This window comes from Eublepharis macularius, chromosome 15, assembly GCF_028583425.1.
Source record: "Eublepharis macularius isolate TG4126 chromosome 15, MPM_Emac_v1.0, whole genome shotgun sequence".
NCBI classification, from domain to species: domain Eukaryota; kingdom Metazoa; phylum Chordata; class Lepidosauria; order Squamata; family Eublepharidae; genus Eublepharis; species Eublepharis macularius.
The window spans coordinates 30,895,142-30,914,603 of record NC_072804.1 but is presented as its reverse complement, the minus strand read 5'-3'; the positions used below and the strand labels follow the sequence as shown (position 1 = coordinate 30,914,603).

The window sequence follows — 19,462 nt, the reverse complement described above, 5'->3', positions numbered from 1 at the left end:
GCGGGAGAGGAGGAAAAATAATATGGCAAACTCTGCAGGCAAATAACAGTTTTTCAGTGTCAAGAGGTAGCATCTCCTTCTTTCCTGGGCTGGACCGAGCACTGGAGGTCCAGCATTATTGGTTGGGAAAGTGTTGTGACACTCTTTTCCTGGGATGGAAAGCCTACCACAGCATTACCATGGCTGTGTCTGCTGCCTCTCCTGGTCCCTGAAAGTTGGGAGTGGCTGCTGTCCAAGCGGTCTGGTGCTTCTTCTGGATCCCAAAAGGGGAATTGTCCAGGGAGAACATGGGAATGCCATCTGAGGGCCAAGCATCATGAACTGGTAGGCTGTTTAGCAGCCCCTGTAGCGTAGAGGCTGAAGGAAGAAACAGAGACCCCAGAGCTACATTTATGCGTGAGCTAAGTAACGTGTGGTGTGGGCCCTCTAAATAATTTTTTTTAAGTTTACCAAATTACCCTAGTGGAGGAGATGTTGTGAGGTCTCTTAAACTTCAGAGCCTCAGCTTGTCTTAATCCAGCCTTGAAAGACCTTCTATGACAATTGTATTAACCATCAACAAGTAAATTCAGGAAGGTTTCCATCAGTAACAAAAGATGAGCGTTCTGTGCCATTTCATTGGTTTATTCTGTATTTGACTTACGTTTTCCTAATTGGAAAGGAGCAATGCTATACTGTAGTCTAAATCACACTGTAAACTTAGAAACTTATCTTCCTCTTCAGGTATGCAAAACTTTCCTCAAAACATCCAGAATCAAATACTGCTGGAATGGACATCTTTGCCAAATTTTCAGCATTTATCAAGAACTCCAGGCCAGAAGCTAATGAAGGTAGGGCATCATTAGTTGCTTTTATGCCTCTTGTGGAGTTGAACTATCTGGCTCTCTCCAGTTGTATTAATGCTGAGGTGCGGGGTTGCCTCTTTTCTTGATCAAGTAGCAGTTGCCTTAAGGCTAGCAGCTTTATTTAAGGCCTTTTACTGCACACGTTTAACAAATGTAATAGAATCATGGTTTACCACCAACACCCTTTTTGGCCGGGGGGAGTGGGGAGGGGGAGGGGGAGGGGATGCTGTTTGGGGAGGAGATTATCTAGAGTGGAGAAGTAAGGGAATGGGTGCCTAACACTTTCCTTGCCTCCTCTCTGTTGCAGTTTTCCCTACCCCATATTGGCAATGCAGCCAAGGGAAGTGGTCTGGTAGGGAATGGAAGCAGAGAAGCAGTTGGCACATAAAGGATTCAATGCTGTACAGTCACTTCTCCACTGTGAATTTCCCATCCAAACTGATCTCTCCCTTAGCCTCCATTGCAGTTTTGTTGCATATCAATGATTTAGATTTCAACCTTTCCTATGAGGAGCAATTCCATTCTGGGCACGGGATAGAGCAGCCAAACACTTCTTGGTCCCTTTGCCAAGAACACATGCTCCAGTTTTGTCTATGACTTCAGCTGAAAGTCAGTACCCTCTAGAAGAGAAAACTCAAAGCCCTCCTGTCTGGAGGCTGGATATTTGGGGGTGGGGCACGCTGGATGTAACTGCTACAGCACATCACCACTGTTTCCAAGGGCTGCGTTTGATACATGGCGCATAACACGACACTGTCCTACACAAGCCCTGTTTGTCCAGAAGGAAATAGATCCAAGAATGCTGTGGTCTTGCACCTCCAGAGAACCAGTTTGGTGTAGTGGTTAAGAGCGCGGGACTCTAATCTGGAGAGCTGAGTTTGATTCCCCACTCCTCCGCTTGAAGCCAGCTGGGTGACCTTGGGTCAGTCTCAGCTCTCTCAGAGCTCTCTCAGCCCCACCCACCTCACAGGGTGTTTTGTTGTGTGGATAATAACAACATACTTTGTAAACCGCTCTGAGTGGGCATTAAGTTGTCCTGAAGGGCGGTATATAAATTGAATGTTGTTGTTATTATTCCTTGAGTTGTGCATACTTTCGGTGTAGCATCCTGTCCCTGATTGTAGGGTTTGTTTTTTTATTAAAAGGTTATATTGTATTTTTATTTATTTACTTTATTTATGGCCTGCCTTTCTCCCCAGTGGGGACCCAAAGCACCTTACGTCATTTTCCTCTCTTCCATTTTGTCCTCAAATAACAACAACGCTGTGACAACCACGTGCGGTAGGATAGACTGAGCGTGTGTGACTGGCCCCAAGTCACACGGTGAGCTTCCATATCAGAGCAGAGATTCAAACTGGGTCTTCCAGATGCTAGCCCAGCCAACACTCCAGCCATTACACCGTGCTGGCTCTTATCTTACTGGCCAAACGGAGGGATATTCAGTGTGTCTTCTGATGCATACAAAGAAAGGCAATATTAAACCACATTAACAAGAAAATTCAGCTAAATTAGCAATAAAAACTCTCAGCTCATAATGTTAGTGCCAGGAACTAAACCCAAACGCATGCACCTTAACCAGCAAAGATTTTGGTAAATTGTACAGTGTGTGCCTGGTGCCTCAGAGATGATGCCAGGTGAATTGGTAAAGATACTGGGTCTGAAGGAGCACTTTGAAGTGCAGTTGGTTCCCTTTTTGAATCCATCTCATAATCATTAAAGGGCTGTGCTGCTCAGTTCTTGGTCACAAGTAGCACATTTGCTTACATAGCTTTTGCTTATTGTCCAGCAAGCAGAGGCATCCTTCATCTTCGCACTTTAAGAATAGTTCCTTCCTGAAGTTAGACTTGGCCTCCATCCATCACCCGAAAAATATGCTGAGGTGCACAGGAACAGGCCACCTCTGTTTCCTCCGCATCCTTGATTTGTACCTCTGGGTGTTTAACGTACGTGAAAGATGCAGGCCTTATGGTTTGTGGACAGGCATGTGTGTGTGATGGAGACAATGCATAGAACAATGGCCCATTAAAGGCAAACAATCACCCAACTGCCAAAGCTGCTGAAAAGAACAAAGCCATTATGTTTGCTAAACCCCCCTGCCTGTGTTTAACAACCCTTACATGATTACATTCACAGAGCATCTGTATCTAAGAGCCATGTATTCATCAAGGTAGCTTTTGATGTTTCTGTAAAAAAACGGGGGCTGGCACATCTCAGGCTGCTTTTCAAACTTGCAGAATAAGGGCCTTGTACAAGCGATTGGGACAGTTACAAACTAGACTCCTGCTGGCTCTTTGTACTGAGTTTGCTGTTCAAGGATGATCATTTGGTTCCAGTTCTGTGTAGTGGTAGGGAGCCCCAGAATAGAAGTGCATGGTAGTTTTGCATGGAACAGATTCAAAGTGAATATCAAAGAAGCAACTTTGTAGAATCACATGTTACATAAGCGAGGCTGGTTCTTAGAACAGCTAGTACATGCTTTGCATAGCATGAGGAATCAAAAGGAGTAGGGCAAACCTGCCCTTGCAAGTATAAAAAGGATTTTCTTCTAAAGGCTGGAACACACGTGCTCTCTGCAGAAAATAACATTCTGCTTTATGGGCAGATTAAATAAATTTATACTTATTCTCTTCATAAATATGATCTCAAGACTTAAGTTCTCAAGAAAAAGAAGTACAAGGATTGGGCGCCTGGGGGATAGGTGACCCTGAAGGTCGGAAGATTACCTGTGGCTCTTCTGAGGACTGCCACTCAGAGCTGGGTGAGGTAGTAAAGTAATCGTACCCCATAGCTGGCCAAGTTTCTTTGGATGTACCCCTGTCTTAGCCAGTCACTGTTGTTGCTTTCCATTTTTTCCTCCAGTCATAATTCCTAGGCTGTGAAAATCTGCCGCAGAGAGCAAGCTCTGCATTGCACAGGCATGCTGAACAGCAGTACGTAGTGGTTGAGAGGCGCGTCTCAGCTCTGACTGTGAAGTGTTGGTGTGAGGGGAGACACCAGAGTGCATCAAGATGTTGGGTCTAGGTTCAGCTGGCTGTGCTCCATCATCACAACTCTGGCCTGGCACCTCCTTTGCTGCTTCCCAGTGCCCCCAGTAATGATCCCCTATGCCACTTCAGGAGTTTTTAATAGTGGGACCTTGGATGCTCCCTGAGATCTATCATGTGAACTGCTGCTGAATGTAGAAGGCTGATGTTAAAACTTTTCTCAACAAGTAAAGCTGTTTTTTCCTTCAATCATTTTCCCTGGCAACTTAAACTATATTGACTCTGAGCACCTGTTCTCTCTTCAGAGAACTCCCTGACTTCTGGTTTAACAGCTCTTCTCCCTCTGCATTGGTCAAAATCCACACAATTTCTTCAACCTATTGTTAAGGAATCCTAGAGATTTCATAGTCCACGTCACCAAACTGGACTAGTTCACATATAATTAGATAGCTTAGTACAAACGGGTTTCCTGCTAAGCCGTAAGTGGTTGGTATATCTACGATTTTTCAGTCCTGCTGAAAGTTCTGCATAACTGATCTCCTGCTCTGAGAGATCTGTGACCCTTGGCAGTCTCTCAATGACTATTAACCCCTCAACTGAATGCACAGACTTATAGATTGTGGGTTAAGTTACATCTTGGTAAATAAGACATATTTGGTTGCCAGGCAAGCTTTTGCACAGGGACCTGATAAAGCAGATCAGTGTACGGTGAATATCTTTTCCAAGGTACATTCCGCTGGTGGCTTTTTGTTGCTCTGGGTCGCAGCTAGGGTTACCAACTGGCCTGGAGAATAATGCCTTGTCCTTTTAAAGAGGCCTAATGGGATGTGTTGTTGTTTACCTCCCTGCCACGAAAAGTTTCACCTGCCCATTTCCACACAGTAAGCCTCTATTAAAGGGACAGGACATCTCCAGGTCTGATGGCAAGCCTACTCACAGCACAAAGGAGGAAAAATACTGCATCTTCCTGGACTGCTGTAGGCTGTATAAAGGGCTAGCAATGAATTGGCTTTTTGTTTTTAAATAATTTTATTACCCTTCTCACGGAGACTCGAAACAGATTACAGTGTTTATCAAGGCATTCAATAGGACAGATATCTAATATAATAGGGCCAGGATTATTATTTTTTACTCTACACGATAGTCTAAGTTGCTGAGGGCTTAGCCTTGCCTAGGTCACAGTCCTAATTCACACGTAGTTAAAAGCAAAATTCTCACTTCAGCTATTTATGTGAAATACGTACTTTTGTCTGATCTTACTGACTAAGCATTACCATAGACTTCATGTCTATCTTTGCAACTTTATTGACTAGAAGCTTGCTGCTTTATTTTAAATGAAAACTGGATTTTATTTTTAAAAGGAAGTTCAATCTCGTGGGCCAGTGCCATGTTTTCCGTGCATAGATGGTATTGCAGCCTCAGAATCCTAGTAAGAAAGCTGGTGCAAATTGAAGTGGATGCATAATAGTTCTGGATTCAGAACTGATGTACTCTTTGAGTGCATACAGTTTTTCTGATGTCACTGATAGAATCATTGACTCCTGGATTTAGGCATCTCTAGTACAGTGGTATTTTCCCCACTGTCATGCAGCAGCCTGGAGTTCCAAGCAAAGTATGCATGCATAAGGAGCTCCCTGTTCTCTTCTGAGCTGGAGAAAGTTTTACTCTGAGGGATACTGTGCTGACAGTACAAATCCTAAGAAGAGTCACTCCAGTCAAAGTCCATTGAAATCAATGGGCTTAGACTGGAGTAACTCCTCTTAGGATTGTGCTGTGAGTGTGCCAAGCAATCCCTAAAGAGGGCAGCCACAGGTGAGTGTGTGTCTGTGTGACCACCTACACACGTGCAATTGTTGGGTTGCAGCCACCACCTTGAAGCCTGGATTTGATCAGTCTTGACAAAACCCAGTTAATTGCATTGCTGTAACTAATTCAGAATGCAGACGAGAAGGGATTATCTCTGTGTAGACGTTCCCACAGAATCATTCTTAGTTCCCATTCCAGGTTACACGGTGCTGCCTCTGTCCCAACTGGCATGCAGCATTGGGCATAATAGTGTGTGGAAAGCATTAGTTGGAATCTGTAGCATAGTGGTTAAGTAGCTGGGCTTTGAGCCAGCAGTCTGCGGGTTTGACTCCTACTGCCATGAACCCTGCAAGTGGCCTTGGGTAAGCCACTCCTTTCAGCTCCAGCTCCCCAGCTGTATTGTGGGGATAATAATAGCGCTAACTTCGTTAACTGCTCTGAGTGTGGCACTAATCTGTCCAGAAGAGCAGTATATAAGCACACATGACCTTTGGCCTGCTTTTGTAGATTCAGCCATTGGGAATGAGGACTAGCTGTGTGTATCAGCTGTTGATGTGGACATGAAGCCAACTACTGTTTGTGGACTGTTTATAAGCTTGCAAGCACCATGAGGCTGCAAGACATTGAGGTGGCTTTGTGAATGGTTTGTTTGGCCTACAGAAGCCATAAATCTGTTTTGCTGTTCTTTTAACATTAAACTCCCTCCGCTCTGTGTTCTTTATGCCCCTTCAGAGTCTTAAAAGTGATTTCTTGAAATATCCCCGAGGAACATTGTCGGTATTTTCTTATTTACATAATTCTGCAAACACTACATTCTTCAGCATTCCAGGCTGCAAGAGCAAAAGTCTCTCTACTGTGCCCTGGAAGGAAAGCAATATTATATGCAACACTGCCCTCTGCTGTTACGTGCTGGCTGCCTTCAGGAGCCTATACAGAACAATAGAATTTCAAAGCGGAGAGCTGTGTCCTTTGGCTCTTGATCTCACCAAAACAGAAGGGCCCCCATCTAGGTTTTGCCCAGAAGAAATATGTTCTCATTTTCATATTTTCTGACTGGTTCCTTCCATATTTCAAGGGCGCAGGGCAAAATCGCCATCATCCCTTTCTCACTGAGGCCCAAGGTAGATTACATAGTGCAAGTGAAATACAATATAATGAACAGCTAGGACATTCACTGAGCAAGGTGCGATAATGAACAACAGTTAAGACATGCAGTGAGAAGATACAATAGGATATAGCAGAAAAAAATGGAAAACAAGCACGAAGCCAAGCACAGAGATATCTTTCTAAAACAATCCTTAACTAATTAACATGGCATGTTTAGCAATGTGGAAACTCGCGAGCAGGAGCATATTTACATCAACAGACAGTACCCAATAGCATATTCTATAGTCCCTGTCCCTTGTCAAGGTGTCTTTCTGAGCTATTGCTTATGACTCAGCCCTATTATCTGGATAGAAGTCCCTTCTGAATGATTCAGACTTGCATAATTTGTGGAGAGCCAAAAGAGTGGGAGCTTTCCTGACCTCCTCAGGAAGACCATTACATAAGGTAGAGGGCTACCCGGAGAAAGCATGTGTATGGGCAGCTGTTGGTTTTTTTTAAAAAAATTATTTTAAAAAATTTATTTGAGCTAAAAAGGAAAAACAATGCTGATAAATCTATACATAAGCATCTATAAAAGGTCACCAAATATCTAAAAATAAGTCCATATGCAATTGCTGTCTAAGTTTTTAAAGTCCTCGATCCAATGAATTAAGGGAAGTGAGCTTTTGTCTTTCCAGTGCTATAGTTTAAGTCTTTTAGTGACTGTAAATGCACGGAAGGTCCATTTCTGTTGACTATTGTTTAGGATCCAAGAGAGAGGCAAATAGTTTAAAAAAACATAAACATCCGCAAAAATAACTGTGTATTCCAGTACAAAATTAATATGAGTAATGACTTCCTCCAGAAAGAACCGAATAACTGGACATGTCTAAAGCATATACTAAAGAGACACAAGATTAGAGATTAAGATTAGAGATTAAGATTAAGATTAGAGATGGGCATGAACTGCAAGATGAACTAAAGTTCGTCACGAACTGGGCCGATTTGTGCTTTGCAAACTAGCGGCAGGGAAAGAGACATTTCACCCCCGATCAGCTGCTTGTCGGGGATCTCCCTGACAAGCAGCTGATCCAAGCCGGTGGGGGAATGTCCCTTTCCCCGTTGCTGAGAAGCAGCACATAAAGGGGGATTTAAACCCCTGATCAGCTGCTTGTCAGGGATCTCCTCGACAAGCAGTTGATCCAAGCCTGCAGGGGTGAAATGCCCCATTCCATGCTGCTGCAAAGCAGCACAGAAAGGGGCATTTAACCCCCCTGATCAGCTGCTGGTTGGGGATTTCCCCGACAAGCAGCTGATCCAAGCCAGTGGGGGGAATGCCCCTTTCCCTGCTGCTGGGAAGCAGCACAGAAAGGGGCATTTAAACCCCCCGATCAGCTGCTTGTCGGGGATCTCCCCACCAAGCAGCTGATCCAAGCAGGCTTCACAGCAGCATGGAAAGGGGTATTTAAACCCCACGAACCACGAACTGGTTCGCGAACTGGAGCAAATTCGTGAAAGTTCTGTTTGTTTTTTCCCTGGTTCGTGCCCACCTTTACTTAAGAGCCATAGCAGCAACAAGTATAAGGCTTAAAGGCATATCCCATTGCTTTGGCAGAACTGGACTAGCTCACTATTCCATTCATCTCTAAGACACTGCATATCATATTTATTGACCAGCATTAAATATTTATAAACAAATATTGTAGGTTTTGTTTTCTGTGTGGATTCAATAAGAGTTTCTGAAAGTGGAGAAGGTTCTGTAGAACTCAAAGCTGTAGGGCCATATTTGCTGCTTAAAAAATGCACTAATAACTTACCTGTTTTCTCCCCCCTTTCCCAATATGACTAACACAAACAGGTCAAAACATATTCTGCTTTCGCTCACAGTATGTTATTCAATTCATATTTAGCCTTTTGTAACTCTCAGTAGAGATCTGGTGTGGGAGATGTAGCAAACTGACTTAGCAAACATTTCAATGTATTTTTTCATGATTTTCCCCTTTCTCTAAGCTCCTTATGAGAAGAATATGCCATAATTCTTCCTCTAATAAAAGTTTTGCAAGCTTCCCATTCAATAGCATAAGAACTAGCAGTTCCTTGATTTGTAATAAATTAGTATTAAATTACTCTGAAAGCTCAGCTACCACCTTTTTTTAAAGATTTCATCATTAAAAAGAGCCACATTGAGATGTCATAAACTGGGTGGTCTAACCCAATCTGAAAACTGAAGGACTACTGAAATAGGGGCATGATCAGAAGTAACAGTTACATCTATATCACAAGCTGTAACCTGAGGCATCAAAGTAACTGAAACGAGAAAATAATCTAGTTGAAAACTGTTATGATGCAGAGAAGAAACAAAAGTATAATCTCTATTCTTTAAGTGTAACATACTCCAATCAAACCTGGTTTAACTATATAAGTTTTTAAGTGTAGACCTCACCAAAGAATATTCTTTACACGGGAATGTACTTTGATCCAAGCCTTTATCTAGTATTTCATTAAAATCTCCCCCCACCAGCAAATAATTATTATATGTAAGGTTTACCAAGTTGCTGGAACATAGATGAAACATATCTAGAGAATCGACATTTGGACCATATACATTAATCTGAACTATAATAGAGTCAGCACTTTTTACTACCAAAAAAATAAACTGACCGTTTGGGTCTGTTATCACTTGCTGAACCTGTAAAGAGAAACGTTTATGTATCAATATAGTAACACGCTTAGACGGAGTAGACAAATCTGTAACATGTGCCTCCATGCCAGTCCCTACACAGCTTATTCTTATCATTTGCCATTATCTGAGTTAATGGTGCATCGGCATTAAGACTTGATAGAGTCCATCAAGCCCTTAACATTCCATGATATCATGTTGAGCATAAAGCTTGCAAGTAGTATATACAATCACAAAACCCATTTCCTTTATCACAAAGTAGGTACAAAATGTGACATAGAGAACTTTATTATGAATGAAATATTTGTCAAAAAATAGTAAAGAAGTACGAAGGCCAGAAAATTTACAAACAATATAGGTACAACAGTAACTCTGTAAATCAACCACCAGCTACCCACCAAAACAATACAGGGAAAAGGAAGTGTTTTAAAAAGAAAAAAAATCTCTGCTCCTAGGTAAGATGCCAGAGTTCTCAACAATACTGGCCACTCTCCCCTATATAGCTATACACAGATATTTATGAACTATATATCTGTCTAAAGCCTAGAAATGCTTAGAGAAAAAAAACACTGAAAAAGAGGAAACAAAAAGAGTAAAGGGGAAGAGAAAACAAAAGAGTAAAGTTGAAGGCAAATTACTGCTGTATCAAATGAAACAGGTCCAAAATCAAGGTAAAACCTGCAGAAGAGACAGGAGCAGCATAGAGTTGTTTTTGGTTACTCCGTCCGCTTAACTGGAAGTCTTGGGGCAGCTGTTGATTTTGCCCCGCTGCAGAGAGAGATCTGCAGAAGGCCCTGTTCAGATGAATGACGCTGCCGTGGCAGAACACAGGGAGAGAGGCGGTTGCATAAGTGTGAGGGGCCAAGGCCATGAAGGACTTTGGATGTGGTAGTCGTGACCTTGAACTGAGTGATGACTAAACAGCAGTGACCAAACTGTTGGTTATGGGAATCAGCCCCTGGGTGGAGGGGGATCAAGCTCGTGCCCACCTTCCCATTTCCCTTCGTGTGTGGTAGATACCTGTTTTTGTAGCAAACCACAATTTGTTAATCAGAGTCAAACAAACAAAGTGCTCTGCTCTGTTTCCTGCAAATCAGGATTCAAACCCATCATTAAATCAAGAATAGGAAATGCTGGTTTGTAGGGAATAGATAAACCATAGCTTGAGGGTTTAGATACAAAGAGCAAACAATGGTTTGCTATGAAGTGCACTTTCATAAATGAAAACGTGTGTGCGTTGTGTTGTCGAGTTACTTCCGACTTCAGTCAACCCTATGAATCAGAATGTCCTACTGAAAGCCATAGCTCCCTCAGCATCTATGTAGGCAACTAGAAACTCCCATCTTTCTGCTCAAAAGTCACCCGATGCAGCTTACAGTAAAATGGGTACAAACTACAATACAATTTAAAAAAAACCCACTGATTTAAAGAAAAATATACTCCTGGTGTGTTGCTAAAAAGACAGGTCTTGCTGTTGTTTGTAATACCCATACAAAAATGTACTTTTGATAAATCTTCTTTGGGAAGCCATTCTGTAACCATTCTGTAATTTGCATGATTTCATTTTCTTTTAATTTCTTATGCACCTGCCTTTTCTTTGTTCCAGCCTTGGAGCGAGGCCTTCTGAAAACTCTGCAAAAGCTGGACGACTACCTAAACACTCCTCTCCCTGACGAGATCGATGAGAACAGCATGGAGGACATCTTGGTTTCCGCCCGCAAGTTTCTTGATGGTGATGAGATGACGCTAGCAGATTGCAACTTATTGCCCAAGCTACATATTGTTAAAGTAAGTGCCACTTGGCTGTTTCGTGAAAGCCTGTTTGACTCTCAGATGAACATGTAAGCTTTGTGGTGAAATGTAGTGCAAGTTGTGTTGCAGATGCAAACGGTTATATCTTTACTGAACGCTATGCTCATCATGTGAACCAGTCCCTCCCTGCTATGTGGCAGCTTGTCCCGAGTCTGGCCAAAAACTGAACCCAAAGTCAAATGCCCAGTAGGCTATAATTTTGACTGCAAGTGATTGCTACTGCTCTTCCTTCTGAAAAGGAACGAGTCTCCCTGGATAAGGAGAGGATTAGAGACTTTTGGAGGGAATTGTTGCTATGGAGTTTAATTGTGTTATTTACTTTATGTAGCCCCTGGCCTGCAACAACCCGAAACCTGATTCATCTTTGCCTATCAGCAAATCCACCACATGCTGGCAAGAGGAGTGTAGTCTTAACACCGTGGCCAGAAAAATATTCTTAACATTTGCTTTTTCCCCTGTTTGTAAAATCTGGCCTATTAAAGGGTTTTTGAGAACCGGGAAGCTTGCACACGATTATGGATCGTTGGGTTGGCACTAATAAAAGGTACCACATGGATTGTGTTCTTGACTTTTTGGACTTTACTTTTGGACCAACACTGCTGTAAACAACTTGATTCCCCCCCCCTGCCCCCCATGGGCATGATTTACCATGGAATTTTCTTGCTGGATTTGGAATGTAATGCTGTCATTCCAGTGGGGTTCTTGCAGGACAGCTTCCTTGCGAGTTGTATCTTACGTTAGAATATCTGGGGTGCTGTTTGGATTTTCCATTCCAGAGGCCCAAGCTTGTTTGGCCAGCCCTAACCCTTGCAAGTGGCGCTCAGAGATTCTTTCCTTTCTCTGCTTTCAGGTTGTGGCCAAAAAATATCGCAACTTTGATATTCCCAAGTCCATGACGGGGATATGGAGGTACCTGACCAATGCCTACAGCCGTGATGAATTCACCAACACTTGTCCTGGAGACAAAGAAATTGAAATCGCTTACAGTGATGTAGCTAAGAGACTTGCTAAATAAGCAGCACTTCACCAACGTTCATAACGAAATGCTTCTTTTAACAGACTGCTCTTTGTTTTTGTCTTTTTAAGATAGCAATTTACTTTGCATGATTTTGCAGTTATTCAGTGTTATGTTTCATAGGACCAAGGGTACAGTGATTTGTTTAAAACTTGCAGATGGTTGTTTTGACATTCTGCCTGCTGTAGTTGTTTGATGCTGCAGTACACCAATTCTGGAATCTTGGCCAGGAGTTCTGAATGGCTCACTGCTTTTGCTCTCGTGAGCTATGGATAAAGTTGCAGGTACTGGACCTATATTAGATGAGAACCAGTTTATTTAGTCAGTAGAACTGAGTGGTAAAGATTTTCTGGACTGAACTACTGCAGAATAGGGGGGTGGGCTGCATATTAGAATATCTCCCCAGTGTGTGCACAGACTGGCATGTTGGGAACAAGGGTTCACCCTAGGCTTTTTTAGATTAAAAAAAAAAGATGTTCGAAGAAGTTTTTTCATTGGAGAGTATACAAAATACACAGCGTATCCCCCCTGCAATCTGCAGCCTGAAACCGTTCAGTTCATTAAAAGCTTTATTGTTTTGATCCTACTGATTGTATATAACTGGACCTTTGATGTTAAATGACAAATTCCCAAATCAGTCTGAGAAGTGTTTCTTGATGTGGTTTAAGGTTATTTATGTATTTGGGGGATGTCTTTAGACAACGGTGTACACCAGAGCTCTTCGAAACACTGCACCTATTGGTCTGTCTGCACTGTGCCCCTAAGCTGCTTATTGTCTGCCCTGAAAAGGAGCAACTTGCAGAATTACTGGGAGAAAATTAGGAGACTGCCTTTGCTCCTAAGGAGAAGTCAGTGGACAAGCTCAGATACCAGGAAGCTGTACTCTTGGGAAGGGGGGGGGGCGCTTATTTGTAATTTACCCATTTTTGCATGGGTCCAATCTTTTTTGCTTTGGTCCTCTTGGACTGCCAAGTGGCTGGGTCAGTCTCCCCCCCAGGAAATCTTCATTAGAGGATGACTTTAAGCTGCACCACCAGTAAAGAAGAATCTGGCCTTCATGACAAAAGACAAGGTGACAAGAATAGCAAGATGCTTCTTTTTAAGGCACTAAGAGCTTTGTCAATATGCAGGACTTATTCCTGAACAGATATTCAAAACCTGTGCTGTTAAACGTCTTCGATAAGTGCTTAGTTTCTATTCAACAAAAAAGCTACTCTCATGTTGCTAATTAGAAGTATAGCAATTGTTGCTGCAGAGGTTTCCTGCTTACGTCTGTTAACATCAAAATTTTGATGAGAACAGTTTTTTAAACAGTTTTTTAAAATACGTGCAAAGTGACCTTCAAGAACAAACATGGTTGCCTTAAAAGAACCATAATTCCAAAAAAGATTTTTTTTTCTTCTCTAAAGCCATGGAACATGAGGTTATATTGTGTTAATTTCAGTCAACCATTGCATAAATATCTCTGACCTGTAGGTTTTCACGCCAGACTCATTAGAGGTCAGAGAGGTTTTTTCCCTAGAATGAAAGCAAGAAATAGTACTGTAACTTTAAAAAAGCAAATCCTTTTTGTGTTCTTTAATAAAAACACACAAAAGTTTGAGGCATAGAGTAGCCTTTCCATTTTTAAAAAGCCATCAAAAACTACTCCAACAAATGTCTCACCAGTATACTTTTTTGTAATTTTTTTTTTACAGTATAACCAATTTTTAGGTGTCTAGAAGTGCTATTCCTTTCCAGCCTGGATTTACTCAACACAAATCAGTAGCACAGAAGAGGGAGGTGAAATATTTTAGGACAATAACTTATTGGTAAGAGGTGGTAAAAACCTTGCTTTTTTATAGCGACTGCCATACATCTACTGTGTGATCTATCATGAAAATTAGTGGAAACCAGTGGTTTGGAAACAGGCTTGTATTTGTTGCTATGGCTTTTATGGTGCCTTCTTGCTCTTCCTTATATTTAAAATGCCCAGTACTATTGCAGAATCAGTTCTATGCCTTCCTTGCAAAGGGGCAGATGCTTAAAGCATCCTCTGGCTTTGACAGAAAGGAGAAGGGGAAAATGCCAAATCAGCATTTTTAACTTCTCATGCCTGAAATCTGCTCCCAATTCTTGCTGATCTTGTCCATGCTGCCTTTCTGTTGCTGTCTTGCTGTGGAGTTATCCCAGTTAGATACGCACATTTAACAGTGATGTGGCAAAATGATAGAACTGCATCGTGATGAAATCTCTGGATAGTTGCTGATTATAGTTCCAAACTTGAGCATAGCTTGTCTGCCATTAACTGAAAGTCTAGTGGCACAAAACTGGCCGTTTTGGTAACTTGGTAGGAGGGTAGATGGGTATAGCTGGAAGGCTATGATCCAGTGTTTACCATCATTTGGGTTTGAGCTGAGCAGTTGCTCCCATCAATCCTTTACCTAGCTGACATTTTTAGGGCTACTATACCTGCTTATTGTAGAGGAGTGGATTTTGTTTAGTAAATATTGGACAAAATAGCCCTAATAACTCAGGATTGGAACTGAGGTCCTCTCTGGAAAATCCATTAGCACTTCCCAACATCAGTTAAAAAAGAAGTTGCTTGCTAGTTTGTTTTAAATGATGGTATAAAATAGGATATCCTTTCACCCACCACTTGGTGCTGATATGATGCCTTAGCATGGCTGAAGGAACATTTTAATATAGGAAGTGGAGCTATATTGAAAGAAAAAAACTTATCTCCTAAGTCCTGATACATCTAATTATGATCCCACTTACCCATTTTGTATGATGGAGTAATTCTTACAAATTATGTATATGCCTTCATGGCCCATATAGATGAAAGAATTCTGTTCTCTTCCCAAACAGTCAAAGGATTGAGGGCTTCTGGCTTCAGACAGGGCACAAAACTCAATTTATAAGCTTCCTTTTTCAATAGTGATTCAAAAGAAGTGACCATCAAACAGCTGCCTAACCTGACCAATTAGTCAACTTAATTGGTTTTTTAATACATTCAGTTTGACTTCCAGGAAGTCTTGAGTGGTTACCATCTCAAATGATATCTTGATTGTGCTTCTGTTTCAGGGCCTGGGGAGGAAGGAACATTGTGGGCCTAGCCCAAGGGAAGTCTCCATCTTTCACATGGGCATATACTGTGAACCCAGTTTAGGAATGGTTATCGAGTTGCAAATATACTGCTTTCATCCCTGCACATTTTTTAAAAAGTGCTCTTGACAGTGCACCAGTTCACACTTTCCTTCCCATTATCTCCATTAGGCTTAAGAGCATAAGGTGACAGTCCCACATGAACTAGAAATACAAGCAAGATGACTATACCGGGTTGCAGCAATTCCTTATTTATACAAGATGGGAATTGCCACAGCCCTGTGGGAGAGCTACACATGTATACTTATGAACTGAGCAAGGCTGGGGGCAGTGTCGTATTTGGGACCTGTCTTGCCACATGTAGAAAGTGGCCACTGCTGTGCAAACAATGTCCAGGTGCTGTATTGGCTTCTCTCCTGAAATGGATCATGTGTCTTTGTTTAATGGAGTTGCCTCTCTTTCTGCTGAAGATGCTTTCGATTTCTTCAGATTGAGAAGGTAGGAGGATGTCATAAATGTGCAGATGGCACATTCATGGAATTACTTCTTTGCTTATATATAGGCAGGAGCAAGTTTTTCTGAATGATAATCCTGGGGTTGACTATGTGGACCTGCAGGAGTGAGTCTGAAGTTCATGTTGGTCCGTCAGAGGGTGGCGCGTCTGTAAGACAGAGTGAGACTAACTGGCTTTCTCTCTCTCAATGCCTAGTCTGCCCCATGGGGTGCAATCACCAGAGGAGCTCTCTTGCATAAATGCTATTGAAATGAGCAGGTAGTTCCCTTGTGCAGTTCTTATTCTGCTCCGTGGAGCTTGCAAAGAACTTCCCAGAGGTTTATCAGTGTGTGTCTGGAGCTACCAGTTGGATTTTCTGCCTGAAATATCAAAAAGCCTTGCAAATACTCTTGTTTTGATACTTTGAAAAAATAGCTTGAAAAGGAAGGAGTGGCGGTGTCTGTCCTTTCCTTTCAGCCACTAGACTAGTTTTTGATATCCAAGTGTGTACTCTTCTGTCAAGTGGTCTAGTTTCTGTTCCTATAAATCTTTCTGCTAACCATTCGTATCAAAGTGCAGAGGGTCTTAAAGTTGCAGGAGTAAAGGCTGATTCCCCCGTGATACTTTGTGTACACTCTGTATGTGATGCAAGTGGGCCTCAAGCTCCTCCTTTTCTAGTAGAATATTCATGTGAACCAGTGTCGACACACAAACGATTGGTCTGCCACCTAAAGGACAGTTATTTTATAGATGGAGTTTTACTGTTTTTACCTGGCCTAGCTGACTCCTTTGTCTTTAAAGCAGCTTGACCGGTAAGTGATAAAGAACCTTGGCTGTAACAGTGGTTTGAAAAATTGGCTGCTGAAAGCTCTACCTGTGTGTTAAAATGTGTGTGTGCGTGTGTGTGTGTTGGGGGGGGCACATCAGTGTTAAAATAGGTGGCTGTGTGTTTAGTGCGGCCAGGTGTAGGAGCCCAGAACTAGCTCCCGGGCTTTGATGCATGTGCATGGGGATCATGTGAAACGGTTAACGTGGCAGCCTCTGCAGGGTCATCCAGGGCTATGCTTTGCCTTGCTTGCCCCATGAAACTCAGAAGATGAGATATGAAAGGAAGTGTTTATGCTTTGAAAATACTCCTCGAAAAGGAAGGCTAAAAGTCAGTGACAGTTTTCTTTCGGCCATGACTATGACAGTTGGGTACAGATAGTCACATTCTTCCTATCCTTTTGAGCACCTCTGACGTTGTTGTTCCAGATTTTTTTTTAAAAAAATAAAATGACATTTTTGCAGTCTATCCTGATCAACTGTTGCATGTGAGGAATGGGGGGGGGGGCAATGGGGGGGCGATAGGGGTATAAATTCCCAGAATGGGCAGGAATTAATATGGCTTCAGTATAGAAGGATACTTGGAGTCTCCATACAACCTATTGTAATATTGCTTATCTTTTCACTTTTCTGGAATATCTTTTACAGATATACCGGCAAACTGCTGGCAGCTATTGTTTAAAAAATAAAATTATATTTTCACTTATGACCGTGGCCGTGTTGGATTTGTGACATAATAAATGGGTTTGTGTTTTGTTTTGTGTTTTTAAATGTAATCATCTGTGGAGAGTAAGAATCTCCTTCAGTAGATTTCCCTGTTGAACCACAGACCTGGTCTGCTGAAGTAAATGGGATGCTAAACTTTGGACTGATACTTCCTAAGCTATGTATATATATAGGTGCAAGCACTGAGTCATTACTGACTCATGGGGGGACGTTGCATCACGATGTTTTCTTGGCAGACTTTTTATGGGGTGGTTTGCCATTGCCTTCCCCAGTCATCTACACTTTACCCCCAGGAAACTGGGTACTCATTTTACCGAACTCGGAAGGATGGAAGGTTGAGTCAACCTTGAGCCAGCTTCCACCGGGATTGAACTCAGGTCGTGAGCAGATCTTGGACTGCAATACTGCAGCTTACCACTCTGCGCCACGGGACTCCTTCCATGTATATATATAATTTGAGGTAATTTGCATAAAGAGATATACTTAACCCCCACAGTCGCCAAAGGTACAAAAGGCTTCCAGATGTATTTATTTATTCTTTTATAGCCCATGTATTTCACAGAGACTCAGACGGGGGTACGCAATTAAAAACAGTGTAGTAACAGTATAATATGTACAAACAATGCTATAAAACCGGATTACAAAATTAGAGAACAAAGCAGTAAAACACAGCATAATACAAACAATAAAGCAAGATTGGTCAACTGTAGTAAAAGATATACAACAGATTTACAAAATTAGAGGACAGTGCAAAGGAAATGGAAATCTGAAAAGATTGCACAACTGTTACTTCGAGACACATCGCAGTTCAGTGCTGTTGTTAAAATGGAGTGGCTGTGAATTCAAGGTTTCCTAATTCCATTGTTTATGAGATCTAGTAGTCACATATCTTGAAAGGTGATGGAGATGCTGTTTTGGAAGCAGTGGGTTGGAGCCTGTGAATCCGTTCTGTGACGCCTGTGGATCCATTCACCCCCACACAAGGAGTTTTCCCCTGATGCAAGAGAGCTTCTTATATTAGGAGAAGGTGACACAATTCTTGATAGATCTGCAGGCTCCAGACTTAGGACACCATTTCACTCCATGAGGAGCCGCCTTCTGTGGAAGAAAGGACTTCCCTCCACCTTTGTCTCTACGGACTCGAAAGTAGCTGACTTTGTTCTCCTCTCTGTTTTATTCTCATCCTGTGAAGTGGGTTTGGCCGAGAGAGCACACGGCTGGCCCAAGATCATCCAGCGAGCTTCCATGGCAGAGTGGGGATTTTAACCTGGGTCTCCCATATTTTAGTTCTACACTCTACACACTGGCTCTGTCTTAATGGAAAAGAATCCCTATATCCTACCCATCTTTTTTTCAGTAAAGCAACTAAACTTCAATTACAAGTAATACTTCAGTTGAAACTCTCTTCGTGATAAAACATTGCCTGTACCTAAAGTTAGCACAAAATAGTTACACATTAAATTACTTGAGTGCACAAATCTCAGTGTCAACTCGACTCTTCTACTCCCAGGGGCTGTCATGGCACCGCACTCTGGGGGTTGTCCTTCCAGTCCCAAAGCACTGAGCCTATTCCTCGGACTGTTGTTCCACTCTGAAACCTGTCCTTCTGGTCCCAGAGCACAAACTCTATAGGTAGGGACAGTCATTGCACTCTGGGGGCTGTCATTCCACTCCCAGAGTATTCCATCTGGTCCCAGAGACCTTTATGGAAAATCCATTCCGCATTTTCTTTGCAACTTTTTTGTGTGTTGTGATGCATTTCAGTGGAGCCCAGGCAAGTAAATTGGCATCCCTGGCTCCCATTATCTCCAATGGGCCTTCAAGCCTCTCCTATTATTTCCAATGGGCAATCCTCCTGTCATTCCTTTTAGTATATGGTGGCGGGGGGCAGGGGGAGCAAAAAAGAAAGGAGGGAGCAAGGGAGAGAAAAGGTCAGACGGGAGCTCACTGCTCCCCAGCCAGCTAGAGTCTCTCTTCCTTACTCCACGTGGAAGCTGCGCCCAAGGCTTAAATTGAGGGAGAAAGGAGGAGGGGGGAAATGGTAGAGAGAGAAATGCCCCCGCTGATTCTCTAGGTCCTTCCCGCTTTCTCCTTTCCCTTCCC

At 42.4% G+C, this 19,462-nt stretch overlaps 1 protein-coding gene across 1 annotated transcript in view; it reads left to right on the top strand.

Moving 5' to 3' along the window:
- Positions 1 to 13,910, top strand: part of CLIC4 (chloride intracellular channel 4) — a 58,504-nt gene extending 44,594 nt beyond the window's left edge. Inside the window, exons 4-6 of the mRNA XM_054999129.1 lie at positions 724 to 830; positions 11,008 to 11,189; positions 12,064 to 13,910. Of these exons, the coding sequence (XP_054855104.1) occupies positions 724 to 830; positions 11,008 to 11,189; positions 12,064 to 12,228 (454 nt within the window). The 3' untranslated portion in view covers positions 12,229 to 13,910. The remainder of the gene's footprint in view (positions 1 to 723; positions 831 to 11,007; positions 11,190 to 12,063) is intronic.
- Positions 13,911 to 19,462: the final 5,552 nt, after the last annotated feature.